This window comes from Podarcis muralis, chromosome 8 (assembly GCF_964188315.1).
Source record: "Podarcis muralis chromosome 8, rPodMur119.hap1.1, whole genome shotgun sequence".
Classification (NCBI taxonomy): Eukaryota; Metazoa; Chordata; class Lepidosauria; order Squamata; family Lacertidae; genus Podarcis; species Podarcis muralis.
Genome location: NC_135662.1, coordinates 777997 through 792857, shown reverse-complemented (window position 1 = coordinate 792857; position 14861 = coordinate 777997). Strand labels below are relative to the sequence as shown.

The following is a 14861-nucleotide window of genomic DNA, read 5'->3' as shown; positions in this document are numbered from 1 at the left end:
ACACCAGGAGCTCCTCCTCCACCACCACCCAACTCTCCAAGCACAACAGCCTTCCTTTTCTGGCACCCATTTGTCACTATGTCTACGAGCAGACAAATCACACGATCCTGAGACTGTGCCATTTCAGACTCCAGATGGGAAGTCTGAAATTCCCACGTACCTAGAAAGAACGGGCCCAAGCCATTTCCCGCTTGTCCCATGATTTTCAGGCACTTGTCCAAACAGTTTTGCCTTTGCCCGGTCACTTTCCCCCAGAAAACCCACTCTTTGGAGCTGAATTGGAGCAAATGTCATTCCAGAGAAAACTCAACTGACATTTGCTCCCATTCAATGGTAAAGAACAGGTTTTCCCAAGAGAAAGAGGCAGAGCAAGTGCAAGTCTGGATGAGCCCTAAATTGCCCTCCACCTCCCATTGCCTCATAATAATAATAATAATAATAATAATAATAATAATAATAATAATATACCACCCATCTGACTGGCTCCCAACAAAAAATTGTAAAAGCCAAATACAGGAGCACACCCTCAAACCTTCCCTGAGCAGGGCTGCCCTGGAGAGGCCGGCCCAATCCGTTCTGCCTCCCTTCCCCCTTCAGAAGATGCTTTTGAAACCTACCTTGGCATGATGACCCTCCAGGGCTTCTCTCTGGACTAAGGTCCCCTGTCTCCATTTCCATCTCCACCTCTTCCTCCTCCTCACCAGCTGTGGGGCTCAGAGAGGGGGCAGCCCATCCAGACCCCTCTACGCTGGGAGCCTCGTTGCCGCCCTCTCCCTCGAAGGCGCCACTGTCTTCTTGGAGGTCGTAGGCGTCACATTCACCGGGAGCAAGGCTGATGGGATAGTCAGGCTCAGACGGGGGGTCACCGCTAGGAGTTGGGGTGCTCTCCCGGGGGGACACGGGCTGATAGGACGGCGTCTGTGGGTCTTCGTCAAACCAGTCCATGTCAGAAGTCTCTGGGCCAGAGGAAGAATCTGGTTCCACGTTTGCCTCGGCCCCCTTCCCCACCCAGTCAGAACCCCCCGTGGGGAGCCCATCGCCTTCTGCCCCACAAGCGTCCTTGCCAGGCGGCCTGGGAGAACGTTCGCAGGAGTGAGATTCAGCTGAACTGTTGGAGATGTCAGAGAAGATAAAGTCCCCGTTCTCCTGACTGGGAGGACTTTCTGCCTCAGGGGACTCTGCGGGAGAGCTAGGGGGAGAATTCTGTATCCCCGAACACACAGACAACTGGAAGCTCTCCTCTTCCGAGAAATAGGTGCCCCACACGCTCTCCGGAACAGGGTCGGGCGTGTCTTTGTCTGGTTCATGAGAAAGGCTGCCTGGCTGGCCAGGGGTTGAAGCTGGTTCACCCAGGGAGGGGTCCTGAGACTGGACTTTGCTGACTTCCTCTTCACCTGAGCTTGGGCATCTCCCAGCCTCTACGATCTCGGCCGACCGGCAATCCTCTCCAGCAGTTTCAGCTTCTTCTGCCATTTCGTTTTCGCTTGCTGGCTTATCGGAGCAAAGTGTGTCTTCAAAGCACCCTCTGGCCTCCTGGGCAAAGCTCTCCCCGTTCTTCTGTTCTGCTTCGCCCAGGGACAGGGTTGCCTGGCTGTGGTGCTGGTTTGGAGGCTTCCCTGCAGCTCTGCCAAAGTGGCCCAGAAGCCCTTCTGGGTTCAGAGGAGCAGGAGGTGTCAGGGTCAAAGGGTGCAGGTCAGGTGTAGAAGCCCGAACTGGAACAGGATCCAGCAGGCAGAGCCTCTCCTCACACAAAGAACCATTTTCCAAGCTGGTCATCTTGGCGGCCTGATCTTCACTGAAATGTCTTTTTCTGAAGGAAGAAGCTTTTGACTCTTCCTCTTCCTCCTCCTGCAAAAGTCTTCTGCAATGCCCTGAGCCATCAAACTCCCCAGAAGGGTCTGAACCACCTTCCGGTTGGCACCCGTCTCCTGGGCCCGGCACTGTTTCCATCTCTTGATGCTGGAGTAGCGGCGCTTCTGCTCCTCCCTTCAGGAAACCTGCCTCTTCTCCTGGAGTGCGGCTGGCAGGTGTTTTACAGCCCGAAGACTCTCTGATTGCTTCTCCATCTTCAAGAGGTGCACCGGAGATTCCCTCTCTGGGCTGGCCAGGAAACTCATCATCTGCCGGCCGATTGTCTTGAACAAGATGCGAACCAGAATCTCCAGCCGATCCTCCAGGACTCTCTGGGGCCTGATCCTCTGCACCAAATTTGGCATCGCTTTCTGCCAGGCAAGGAGATTCCACAGGAAGGCAGGCATGACTGACAGCCACAAGGTCAGCTCCTTCGGCAGCTCCATCCTCCAGCTCCTCTCTCACCACGGCAGTTCTTGGCAAAGGAGGAGATTTCCCCCCCACGGCCACCTCTGGGTTGTGGGTCTGAGGCACAGCAGCTGAAGCATCTTCTGGGTCACAGCACACCTCATCGTGGGAAGAATCCTTTTGTTCCAAACCTGCATCCAACACCCCCGAACCCTCAGGCGGCTCAGCACTTGTGTCACATGACTCCCGAGCTGTGGATTCCTCAGGTAGCTTCCTCCAGGCCTCCTGATTCTCTGAAACACTGTCTGAACGCCAAAGTGGACTTCTCCCTCTCTGAAGGTGGCCTCTGTCCTCCTCCTCCTCCTTTCCAACTTCAGAGCCAGAGAGGAGCCAGCTGAGCTCACGGCCACAAGAGGACTCTGGGACCTCTGCAGGGTCAGTGTGGGTCTCCCTTGGGGCGTCTCCAGCAGTGACCCCCTCTCCGGCCCCAGGGCTCCCAGAGCCAGCGCTAGGAGTGTCCAAGGGGAGGCTGCCTTTTCCCTTGGTGCAATGGCAGCTCTCGGGGGTCTGTCCAAGCCCAGCCCCTCCCTCCCCAGAGTGGACCCTTCCGTTCTCTCTTTCCGGGTCTGGCCGCTCAGCAGCCCCGTTTCCTTCACAGGCTTCCTCCCAAACGCTGCCTTCCATGTCTTCAGAGTACAGTAGCTCTCTCCCCACATCGGTTCCCTGAGGCTTCACTGCAAAGTTATCTCCCAGATCCTCAGGCTCAGGGAAAGGAGGCTGCAGAGGTCGCTGACCAGGTGCAGGAGACTCTTGCTGGCGTTCCAGGTGGGCAGAGGTCCCCAGAGGCTCGTTCTGGTCAGGATCCACCTTCGCCCCATCCGAGCATCTTGCCCTGACACCGCACTCTTGGGCCTCGGCTGCCCTTTCTCCATTCGGGTCCATACCGTCTTCACCTTGGGGGGCCAAAAGGTGACCCCTTTTAGCTTCCAAGCTCCTTCCTGCTTCCTTTCCACTTGCCTGAGAAGACACCGGTGTGTTTGCACAGAACCTTTCCATGTGGGGGACCCCTCCCTCTTCAAGGTCATCTCCACTTATCTCAGGAGGAGGAAACCCCCTTGTCTTTCTTCCTGCTGAGTCTGGAGAGGATGGCGCCCAGTTCCCACCAGGGCTTTGGAGGGTCCCTTCAGCCCTGGCGCTGCCAACCATCTCCTCCAGCACCACATCTGGACGCGGATCTCTCTCCAGGCCACCTTCTCCATTGGCTTCATCTTGGCCACCAGCTGCCCTGACGCTCCTTCCTTCCCTCTTCACCTCCCCGCCTTCAGGAAGATCATTGTTGTCCATCTCCTCTTGGCATTCCATCTCACCGTTGATGACACAACTGGACTGTCCGGACAACCCAGCCGCCGACGCACCACTGGTAACAGTTTCAAGCGAAAGCCCATCATATTCACTCATCCCTCCTTCGGCCTCAAGGATGGAATCAGCAGCACAGTCCTCTGGACCTCTGTCAGATCTGGCACATGCATCCTCCATTCTCCGTTTGCCCTCCCCCCACTCTTCCAAGGGAGGTGTCTTTCTTTTGGAAACGACCCCACAGAAAAGCTTTCCATCAACATCCACTGGATGTCCAAGTGTTTCAACAGACTCTTCAGGGATCGCCCCTCCTTCCAGGGGACGGGTGCTTGAAGGCAATGTGGCCACCACAGCAATCCCCTCTCCATTAGTATCTGGTAGATCTCCTGAAGACGGGATCTCCTGCGTTCCTCCAGAAGATGCCACAGGATCCTTTTCTACTTGTGGGGAGAACTCGCCCTTGGCATGCTGATTGTCAGCTGGGGCACCTATTGCTGAAGTTCTAGTTCTGGGCAGTTGCTGAAGGAGACCCTCCGTCACCTTGTCTGTGTTTAACTTGCTGCCGTCGTCACAAGCCATTCCGCCAGGGTCGCCTTCTTTCAAAGGCTCTGCAATCTCTACACCCAACTTCCTTCTTTTTGCACACTCAGTCTGGGTTCCCACTTCGGCATAAGACCGTTTTGCAACGCAGACCTTGCCACTTGCAGCCTCTGCATCCCCCGAGCCCGACTCTGGCTCAAGGAAACTGCCATCTCCTGCAGCAGCAGCAGCACGACTGTCCATCACTAGCAGGCTTGCATTTGCAGGGGGCTCCATGTCCATGTTGTCACTGCTGTCGGAAGCCCACTCCTGCAAGCTGATTTCGTCGTCACTCCTCCGGGTCTCACAGGACAGGTTCCTTGGCAGCAAAGCGGGACTCTCTCTCTCGGAGTCAAACTCCTCTTGACTCCACTTTGCAGAAGAGTCACTATCCAGTAAGTCGCCATCTGTTTCTTCAGCAGAAGAAAAGTCATCAGAAGCTCTGCTCGCTGCATCGAGCTCAGCCTCTCCTGATTTAGCAGGGAGCTGTGCCAAATTCTGCACAGTGAGGTTGCTTGCCCAGCCAGAAGCTTCAGGTAAGGCCTTCTCCCTAGAGCTCTCCTGGTGTTCTTCTCTGGGGCTCTGAATTTCCATTCTGCTTGCAGCCCCTCTGACTTGCGCCTGGGCATCAGGTCCAGCTGTGTCTTCAGGGCCTTGATCCACGTCCTCCTCCCTCATCTCTTCAGCGTGGTCAGAGTCACCGGGAAGCCGCTCTTCTGTGCTGGAAACAGAGAGCTCAGAACCCCCCACCGGAGAGACGCCTGGGACCTGCGCCAGATCCTCCGGGAGCCCAGCTGCTGCGCTAACGGATACTCTGCTTCGGGGATCGTCTGCAACGGTCTCCTCGCTGCCACTTGGGGTGGAGGGATTCTTGGATTCTGGACTTCCCTGAGAGAAGGGGAAGTGTGTCGCCTCAAGGCTGCTCCAGGGAGAAGATCCTGCGGTGGTGCGCGAACCCTCCCCAGGCGAAGCAGAACGCAGAAGCAGAGGGACAGGCCTGGGAGCATCTCCTGGGGCAGAAGGAGGCAACGTCCCCACCGTTGGCTGGCCAGGTGCTTCTGGCAAGCCGGAAGCCAGGCCAAGAGAATCTATGGATGCAGCTGGAGGCAGGAATGAAGCTGCAGAGGACGGATTGCTGAAGGCGGGACGTTGGTGGGCCGAGCCAGGCAAAGCGCCAGGTGGCTCCTCTGCGAGTGTGGGTGCAAATCCCATCCTTGAGCTCACTGGCACCGATGCCCCAGCAGATGCCAACGCAGGAAGCTAGATGAAAGAAAGGAATCAAGAGGTTAGAATGGAGCGTGGGTTACTCACTGCGAAGACGACTTCTCTACAGCACTTCCAGGCCCCTGAAGCTGGGGGTTGTGTCCCTCTATCAGCCCAGTCAGGAAACCTCCGTGGTTATTTTGCATAGCTCCTCCTCCTGATGGCATCTTGATTGAATGATGGGTTTACTTAGGAGCTGAGCCCAAAGCAGCTTTACAGCAAACATTCAAAACATCAATATACAGAGCAGCGAAGATACAAATATGCAATATACAGAGCACGTCAGTTTTCCTTGCTGGCGAAACCCTGTGGAGATTTGAGGACCTGTGAATTCAGCCTATAGAGCAAAACAACCCCAACTGGGTGCCAACCTGCACTGATCTAATAAACAAGAAACACATCAGAACGTGTAATGGGAGAACCTAGAGAGGGTGTGGATGCGAGGATGGCTGTATGAAAAAGAGAAAAGTTTGGGTTTGATATCCCGCTTTATCACTACCCGAAGGAGTCTCCAAGCGGCTCACATTCTCCTTTCCCTTCCTCCCCCACAACAAACACTCTGTGAGGTGAGTGGGGCTGAGAGACTTCAGAGAAGTGTGACTGGCCCAAGGTCACCAGCAGCTGCAGGTGGAGGAGCGGAGATGCGAACCCGGTTCACCAGAGTCCACCGCTCTTAACCACCACACCACACTCCAGAGAAAGCAACTGCATTGTAGACATTCAGCCTGTGTGAAACAAGGGAAGCTTTTAGGATACCTAAAAGACCGCCTTCCTGTGGGATCACAGATCTTTGGGGCAGGAGCCTAGCATCCCTGACTCAGGTGCCCCAAAATTTCCTATCCACTCTGGCCCCGCCTTAAATTCCCCAGAACATTATACTTAAGGAAGTGAATGCAGACACAAGGCTAAGAGGGCCTGCTTCCTTGCGCATGCCAGAAAGTGGGGAACCTCCAGGCAAGGTCCTGATTCAGCGCTGCAGGGGTCCTCGTGTGGTCCCCATGCCACGCCCATCCGCCCCACAGGTGGGTGTGCCATCACAGGTGGAGTCAGATCTGGGGCAGGTAAAGGCACGTTGGAGTCCGGGGCAAGGGAGACTAACAGGCAGACCCTTGTAAATTTGGCAAGAAGAGGAGGCCCACTTGGGAGGTGCGGAGGGGAGCCGGCCACTGCCTAAAGCAAGGCTGGCCACAAACCCCACTTCTGTGCCCCACACAATCCAAAATCAAAGCATGCAGATAAAGGAAAAACCTTCCCCTGACGCCCTGGGGATGGGGGGCGATGGAGAGCTAGGCAGCCCCCACCACCTGACCAGGTTGCCTGTGGGGGTTGTCACTGGGATTGACTCCCCGCCCCCCAAGTGCTGCTTTACACCCACCCTCCCCACTGCTGCACCCATGGATAAAAGAAGATGTCTGGAGGAGAAGGGGTTTTCCACTTTACCCTTTGGGGGAAAGGTCTCCTCTCTCCGCACAGGCCTTGCCTTTGCTCCGCACTGCAGCTGCAGGGCTCAAACTGAAAAGGGAAGGAAAGGTGGGAGAAGGAGGATCAATTAACATCAGGAGAGCCCTCCTGGGACAGCCCACCCAGTCCAGCCTCCTCCTCTCTCCCCAATCAAATGACATTTTGAACATTGCTGTTTCCCTCCATGCCCTCCTTGAGCTTGCAGGAATATCCCCCACCAATAAAATAAATGAAGGCGTGAGCAGGGCAGAGGGAGGACGCATGGGGGGGGGCCCTCTGGTAAACTGCAGGGAGGGGGGTGAGCACACCAAGGGACTCGGGGGCCACACCAAGGAGAGCCACAGGACTCCTACCTTGCGAGGGGGGCTGGACTAGAGGACCTTTGGAGACCCTCACAACCCTACAATTGTATGATTCTATCTCAGACAGACAGATAAATGTGCAAAGGAAGGCAGAGTCCTACCAAGTAATAAAACGGAGAATTTGGCTGCCGGACGCGACTCCCGGGGTTAACGCTCCTCCAGCACGGATGCCCAAAAGTAACCGTATCGCCTTCTTGCAACAATACTTTTTCTACGTAGAAATAAGATTTGAAACAATCAGTTTAAAGGTTTAAAAAGAACAGCAAATCTCCTTGGCCAGGCTTCTGATCCAAAAGCAAATAAACCAGAAATAGGTCTATGTTTTTTCTGTTTTAAAATCTTGTTTCTACCTGTGAGCTGCCGTGAGGTAGTTTATTACTATAAGAATAAAAAACACCAGCCAGCCCTCACCAAGCAAAACGATTATTTATTTATTTACCATTTAGTTAAATTTGTATACTGCCCTTCACCTGTGGATCTCATGGCGGTTCATAACGTGTAGGACCAACTCTTCCTGCTGCAAGGCGAAAAACTGAAAGAGCAAAGCTTCATTTATTTACTGCATTGTATGGACCTTATATGGGACGCAGGTGGCGCTGTGGTCTAAACTCATGGAACTTTGGAGTGTCAAGCATAGCCCTATTGGCTTTAGCCCAAACGTAGCAGAGTTTTCCTGCACAGCGAAGAAGCTAGTTGCGGCAGTAATGACAAGTCAGCTAGACTCAGAATAACTATTTACAGGATTTATTAAAAGGAAAAAATAAAACAAGCAGAGTTTCTGCATACAAAACAAAGCAAAATAAATCCTCTCTTTCTCTCTCTCAAAACCATACACAGCACTTCTACTCCTAACACACCTCACTTCAAACTGAGCTAGCAAACCCTTGATAACAGAGTTGAGTGCTGGTCGTTAACCAATCAGAGTAAGTAGTTTCTAGGTCAAGCAGACCTGGGCTTTCTGCCAAGAGTAAATTGACACCAGCCTGAGTTAATTGTGCGAAGCTAGAATCTGCAAGTTTCCCACGAGAACCAATTAACAGAAACTGAACACCCCCTCACAGATTCTGCTGAACAATTAACATCAAATACACCTATGTAGGAGATCATTTTTCCAGCAAACCTAAACCCTTGCACATTCGCTTGTTCTTTATCTTTGCCAATGGTTTAGTTAACACATCTGCTACATTTTCTTCACTTGATACATAAGTACAGGTGATTACATTGTCTTGTACACAGCAACGTACATTTTGGTATTTTACAGAGATATGTTTGGAACGCGATTTGAAACCCTCTGTTTTACTTAAGGTTATACAAGCTTGATTATCAATGTAAACTTGTACTGGTTCTCCACAATTTACATTTAAATCTGCTAACAAATGCTTGAAATAAATCACCTCGTTGCACAATTCACTCAATGCGGCGTACTCTGATTCCGTTGATGACACACTTACAACGTCTTGCTTGCGTGACCGCCAGCTGATTAAAGCTCCACCGACCATTATGACTAGTCCTGTGACAGATTTTCTATCCGGCAAATTTCCCCAGTCACTATCACAGTAGCAACTCAACATTTCATCCTCTGAAGAATTTAATTGTAACATATAGCCAATTGTCTGTTTGAGATATCTCAGAACTTGTTTTACCCCTTTCCAGGCATTTAGTGTGGGTTTTGAGACCAATCTACTTAATATGCCTACTGCGTAGCTAATATCAGGTCTGGACCACTGTGCTAGATACAATAAACTTCCAATTACAGAGTGATATACATCAGGATGTTCAAATTCAGGACTCTCATCTATATGAAGTGTTTTTATGAAACCTGGATCCATAGGCACCACTGCCCCTTTGCAATCCTGCATCCTGTATGTAGTCAGTAGTTGTTTAACTTTGTTCTGCTGACTAATTAGACAGCTGCCATCTTGGGCCCAGCACACTTCCAACCCTAGATATGTCCTAACCGGGCCTAAGTCTTTCACTTTGAACTTACTGGACAATTGTTTGGCAAACCTTTTAGTTTGTTTATCTGTTTTGCAGGCATACAAAACATCATCTACATAAATCAGACAAAACTCTTGATCACTGCCTGTACCACGTACATAAACACAATTGTCAGCTGTACTCTGCTTGAAACCAAATGACACTAAGGCCTCATGGAAACATTTGTTCCAAGATCTTGCAGCCTGTTTGAGACCATATAGAGCTTTGTTTAATTTCAACACTCTATTGGAACCTGTCTCATAACCAGGCGGTTCGGCTAGATACAGGTCTTCTGATATTGATGCATGTAAATATGCAGTCTGGATATCAAAATGGTTTAACAGGAGTTTTCTCTTTGCTCCAAGCGTTAAAATCAGCCTTACACTGTCCCCCTTAGCAGTAGGGGAAAAAGTCTCATCATAATCTTTTCCAGGCCTCTGAGAGTATCCTTGAGCCACTAAACGAGCTTTGTATTTGTACTCTCCTGTCACCAGAGATTTAAGTTTGTACACCCACCTGCAGCCTACAATCTTTGCCCCCTCAGGCGCTGCTACTGGTGTAAAAACCTTGTGCTCATTCAGAGAGGACATCTCTTCCTCCATTGCCTGTTTCCAGAGCTCTGCCTCCTCTTTTGGTAACTTTAACACCTCCTGAAAACTCTTGGGCTCTGCAATCACACTAAACACATTTGCAGTATCTGGAGAAAAACGCACCGGAGGCACTCCTTTGTTTTGTCTTTTAGATCTTCTGGGAGAAAATTTTTCTTCTGACCCACTTTCCTCTTCAGAACTGCGACCTCTCTTTTGTTGCTTAGCCACTGGTCTCTGGCTAACTTCACTTTCCTGAGAGCTCTTATCTGAACTTTCCTCCCCCTCAGACTCTGACTCCCTGTGTTTACCTTCAGAGTCATGAAGCTCCTGGGAAAGTTCAAACCAAACCTCAGTATTGGCATGTAGTCTCTCCCAGCCACTATGTTCACAAAAACTGGCATTCCTGGAGATTACAATGCCATTTGTCCCTTCAGCAAAGCGGAAACCTTTTCCCAGCTCCTGGTAACCCACAAACACTAACTGTTTGGTCTTAGGATCTCCCTTCTTCCTCATTTGTTTTGGAATTAATACCCAGGCCTTTGATCCAAACACATGCAAATGGTCAATTTTGGGTTTTTTCTGAAACAATTTAAAGTACGGGGTTGTACCTATTGTTTGATGAAAGAGCCTGTTTTGGAGATAACACGCGGTGAGCATGCTCTCCCCCCAATAAGACATGGGCAAATCAGCATCATCAAGCATGGCAAACATCATATCTTGTAAAGATCTGTTTTTTCGCTCTGCAACGCCATTCTCCTCTGGGGAAAAAACGTTCGTTTTTCTATGCCCAATGCCACGCTTTTGTAACCAATCTTTAAAGGCATTTGACATAAATTCGCCACCTCTATCCGTCTGAATCCTTTTGAGTTTAATGGACAGAAATCTTTCCACAGATGCCACCCAGCCTTTAAACTTAGTGAACACGTCACCCTTATTTTTCATGGGAAAAACCCAGGAGTAACGCGTGGCGTCATCCACAATTGTTAATGAAAAGCGCGATCCACCCCTACTTACAGCAAATGGACCAATTACGTCCATGTGAACCAGCTGTAGCGGTGCCTCACTAACTCTGTCGCTTCTGGGGTAAGAGACTCTGTGGGTTTTAACCTTCTTACAAACATTACAATCAAGGTACTTGTTACAACTCTTTAAATTACCCCCATCAGCCAATTCAGACATTTTTAGTACACTTTTCCAGCAAGCATGCCCCATTTTCCTATGCAATAAGTGCACACAGTTGTCATGTATAGCTTTGTTATTCACTGCAGGCTTAGATTTACTGACTACTGCTGCAACTTGAGATCCTGCTTTAAGCCAAAACAAGCCTCCCTCTGACTTAGCAGTGCCTAAAATCTCACCAGCCTTCTTAATAATGCAACTGTCTCCTTCAAAATACACTTTAAACCCAGCTTTTAGCAAACAATCTACAGACATCAGATTGCTCCTTAATGAAGGCACACACAGTACATTTTGCAGGCATTCACGAAGACAAGGAACAAAAACTGCACCCCCCGAAATCACTTCGGAAGTACTTCCGTCTGCTAGAGCCACCTGGCTGCGCTGTGCTGAGTTCTTGGAAACAAACAATTCATCTGAATTCACGATGTGGCGAGATGCTCCCGAATCGACCACCCAGACCGCTTGTTTCTCATCAGCAATCTTGACCTCGCCGGTCACCAGCTGAGCCGACTGTTTTTGTTTGAAGAATTTCTTTTTACGCTGCTGCTGCTGCTGCTGCTGATCTCGTCTCTGCTCCTGCACCGGCAACTGAGACTTGACCAACTCCGGACATTGTCGTTTTAGATGCGCTGAAGACCCACATCGGAAACAACGCCTAACAGCAAACGCTGACTCCTCACCGGTACGCTGCTTTTGCTTCACCTCTGGCACGGCATGAGAACTCCTTCCAAACCGCCCACCTGTAGAAGCCTCTGCAGCAAACGACCTTTCTTGCCTCTTCTGCCATTCTTCAATCAAACGCCCAGTAACGTAACTGACTGATAAATCATGCTCCTGCATGCCTTCTAGAGACAAAACTAAATTATCCCAGCTTTCCGGGAGAGAACTCAAAATAATAGCTACCTTCTCCTGCTGGTCTAACGCACAGTCTCTTTCCTGTAGCGCAGTAAACTTTAACTGTAAACTGTGTAGGTGTTCCTGCATTGTAACCCCAGGCTGTAACATTGCCTTGTACAATGCCTTGCGAATGAACAGCTTGGAAACCGCTGTCTCACGCACATGGAGTTCTTTAAGTGCTTGCCACACACCTCTAGCTGTCTTGATTCCCCTCACATATGGCAACTGGGAATCTTCCAGCCCCAAGACAATTGTGGCCCTTGCTCTTTGGTCTTTATCGAGGTCTTCATCATCAGGCTTCGCAGGAAACTTACTCACCACTTGCCAGAGACGATCCCTCTGCAGCACTGCCTGCATGCGTTCTGACCACAGCAAGTAATTGGAGTCATTCAGACGCTCAAAAGCCATCTGAACTGGTTGTGAGGCCATCTTGAGAGCGATGTCCCTGGAACCCGGAACCAGCTACTCACGACCACCGAGAGAGAGAACAGGAACCACAGCACCCAGCACTCACACGCTGCAGCTGTTGTCCTTGTGTCCACTGCGTCACCAGCTCACCACGGTCAGGAACCAGCCAGGAACAACAACCTCTGGAACTACTGGAACCAACGCCGTTGATGCTGACACCACCGCAACTCAGGCTGGCAGCACAATGTCCATAACCTCATGGAACTTTGGAGTGTCAAGCATAGCCCTATTGGCTTTAGCCCAAACGTAGCAGAGTTTTCCTGCACAGCGAAGAAGCTAGTTGCGGCAGTAATGACAAGTCAGCTAGACTCAGAATAACTATTTACAGGATTTATTAAAAGGAAAAAATAAAACAAGCAGAGTTTCTGCATACAAAACAAAGCAAAATAAATCCTCTCTTTCTCTCTCTCAAAACCATACACAGCACTTCTACTCCTAACACACCTCACTTCAAACTGAGCTAGCAAACCCTTGATAACAGAGTTGAGTGCTGGTCGTTAACCAATCAGAGTAAGTAGTTTCTAGGTCAAGCAGACCTGGGCTTTCTGCCAAGAGTAAATTGACACCAGCCTGAGTTAATTGTGCGAAGCTAGAATCTGCAAGTTTCCCACGAGAACCAATTAACAGAAACTGAACATAAACCACTGTGCCTCTTGGGCTTGCCAATCAGAAGGTCGGCAGTTCAAATCTCCGTGACGGGGTGAGCTCCCGTTGCTTGGTCCCTGCTCCTGCCAACCTAGCAATTCGAAAGCACGTCAAAGTGCAAGTAGATAAATAGGTACCGCTCCAGCGGGAAGGTAAACGGCGTTTCTGTGCTCTGCTCTGGTTCGCTAGAAGCGACTTAGTCCTGCTGGCCACATGACCCGGAAGCTGTACGCTGGCTCCCTCGGCCAATAAAGCGAAATGAGCGCTGCAACCCCAGAGTCGGCCACGACTGGACCTAATGGTCAGGGGTCCCTTTACCTTTCTGGGCCTTCAGGGGAAGGAGGGACAGGTTGCCCACCTCTGCCCACATCAAGAGCCACCCAGGGCTGGAGATTACAGGGAAGAGAGGACTCCCAATGGCCACGACCCAGAATGGCTCTGCAGCCACAGGAAGTCCTGCTTCTGAATCCCAGTTGCTAGAAACCGCAGGAGGGGAGAGTTGCTCTTGGGTTCGGATCCCGCTTGCAAGATCCCCTTGGGGGGCACCTTTTTGGCCCCTGGGTGACTAGATGGGCCATTGGCCTGTTCCTTTGCTCAAGGTCATTTGCTGCTACCCGACAGCAGTTTCCGTGTTGGCCTCCCTTCCTTTCCAAAAGGTGCTCAGACCAACTTTTTCCAATACAGCTGTACCTCGGAATCCGTTCTGGAAGTCCGTTTGACTTCCAAAAGGTTCGGAAACCAAGACGCGGCTTCCAATTGGCTGCAGGAAGCTCCTGCAGCCAATCGGAAGCCGCGTTGGGCGTTTGGGTTCCAAAGAATGTTCACAGACCGGAAGAATCACTTCTGAGTTTGCAGCGTTCAGGAGCCAAAAAGTTTGACTCGCAAGGCGTTTGGGATCCAAGGCATGCCTGTAATTATCTGAAGCACATCAGACTTGGGCATAGGTTTGCCCGAGGCCACCCTGTGAGGTTTACATCCAGGCAGCACCAGTGCCCTGCCTGGCACACTCTCTCGCTGCTGGCAGACTTCCTCTGAGCTCAACTCTTTGGGCTTGCTTCATCATGCAGGAGAGAAAGCTCCTTTCCAGATGACAGAGGCTGCGAGTATTTCAGGAAATGACTTCACTCCTCTTTGTTCTTTCCCTAAAGAATCGGGACTGTCCTTGCTTGCCTGACAAGGCCATTGATTGCGTTGGGGGTTTCCCGAGAAGTGAGAGAGGATGGTGCAGATCCGGGTGCGCTTGTGTGGGGAGCCTGATGCGGGAAGAGCTGCTCATCTTCTGAACAAAGATGGAGACCCCCCGCCCTCTAACTGGGGAACCTGGAGCACAGGGTGACTGGGTTGGCACAGATGTGTGCAAACCATATCTAATTCTGATTTCTGCTAGACATGGCGCTTGTTGCCATAACCTAGATATTTTATTACGCCTCCACGACTAAAGGATGTGTAGAAACATGTTCTCAATGGGAAGCATTACAAATGTCACCGCCTGGTGATTTTGGATGCAGAGTGATACTCAAATTTATTAAGAAGAAATCATTTAATAAAGTTTCCTTGTGTCTTGGCCACAGCACTCACCGCTGATCCGGACGTCATTGATATACACCCCGGTTAGGCTGGAATCCACGAGCTTGTAGGCCCCAGCCGTGCGGATCACCCGGGCGTGGATGCGGGAGATGTACTCGCGACTCCTCTGGGCGGCGGAGCTGAGGAAGGCGTCCACGGCGGCCACGCTTCGGCCAACCAGCGTGACGGTGTTCGGGAAACTTGCAGGGGAGAGAAAGAGAAAGGGGGTGGGTACTGGGGGTCCTGTTATTGGACGGCA

The 14861-nt window shown here is 51.0% G+C and overlaps 1 protein-coding gene across 2 annotated transcripts in view; it reads right to left on the bottom strand.

Moving 5' to 3' along the window:
• The window catches only part of NUGGC (nuclear GTPase, germinal center associated), a 47137-nt gene that overhangs the window by 25977 nt on the left and 6299 nt on the right, over nt 1-14861 (bottom strand). Inside the window, exons 3-6 of one of the 2 annotated variants that reach the window (XM_028735923.2) lie at nt 14615-14802; nt 7382-7491; nt 6898-6969; nt 618-5454 (exon numbers count right to left, since the gene is read on the bottom strand). In XM_028735923.2, the coding sequence (XP_028591756.2) occupies nt 618-5454; nt 6898-6969; nt 7382-7491; nt 14615-14802 (5207 nt within the window). Of the gene's footprint in view, nt 1-617; nt 5455-6897; nt 6970-7381; nt 7492-14614; nt 14803-14861 lie in introns of those variants that run through there. The other variant, XM_077932653.1, reaches the window with a different exon arrangement.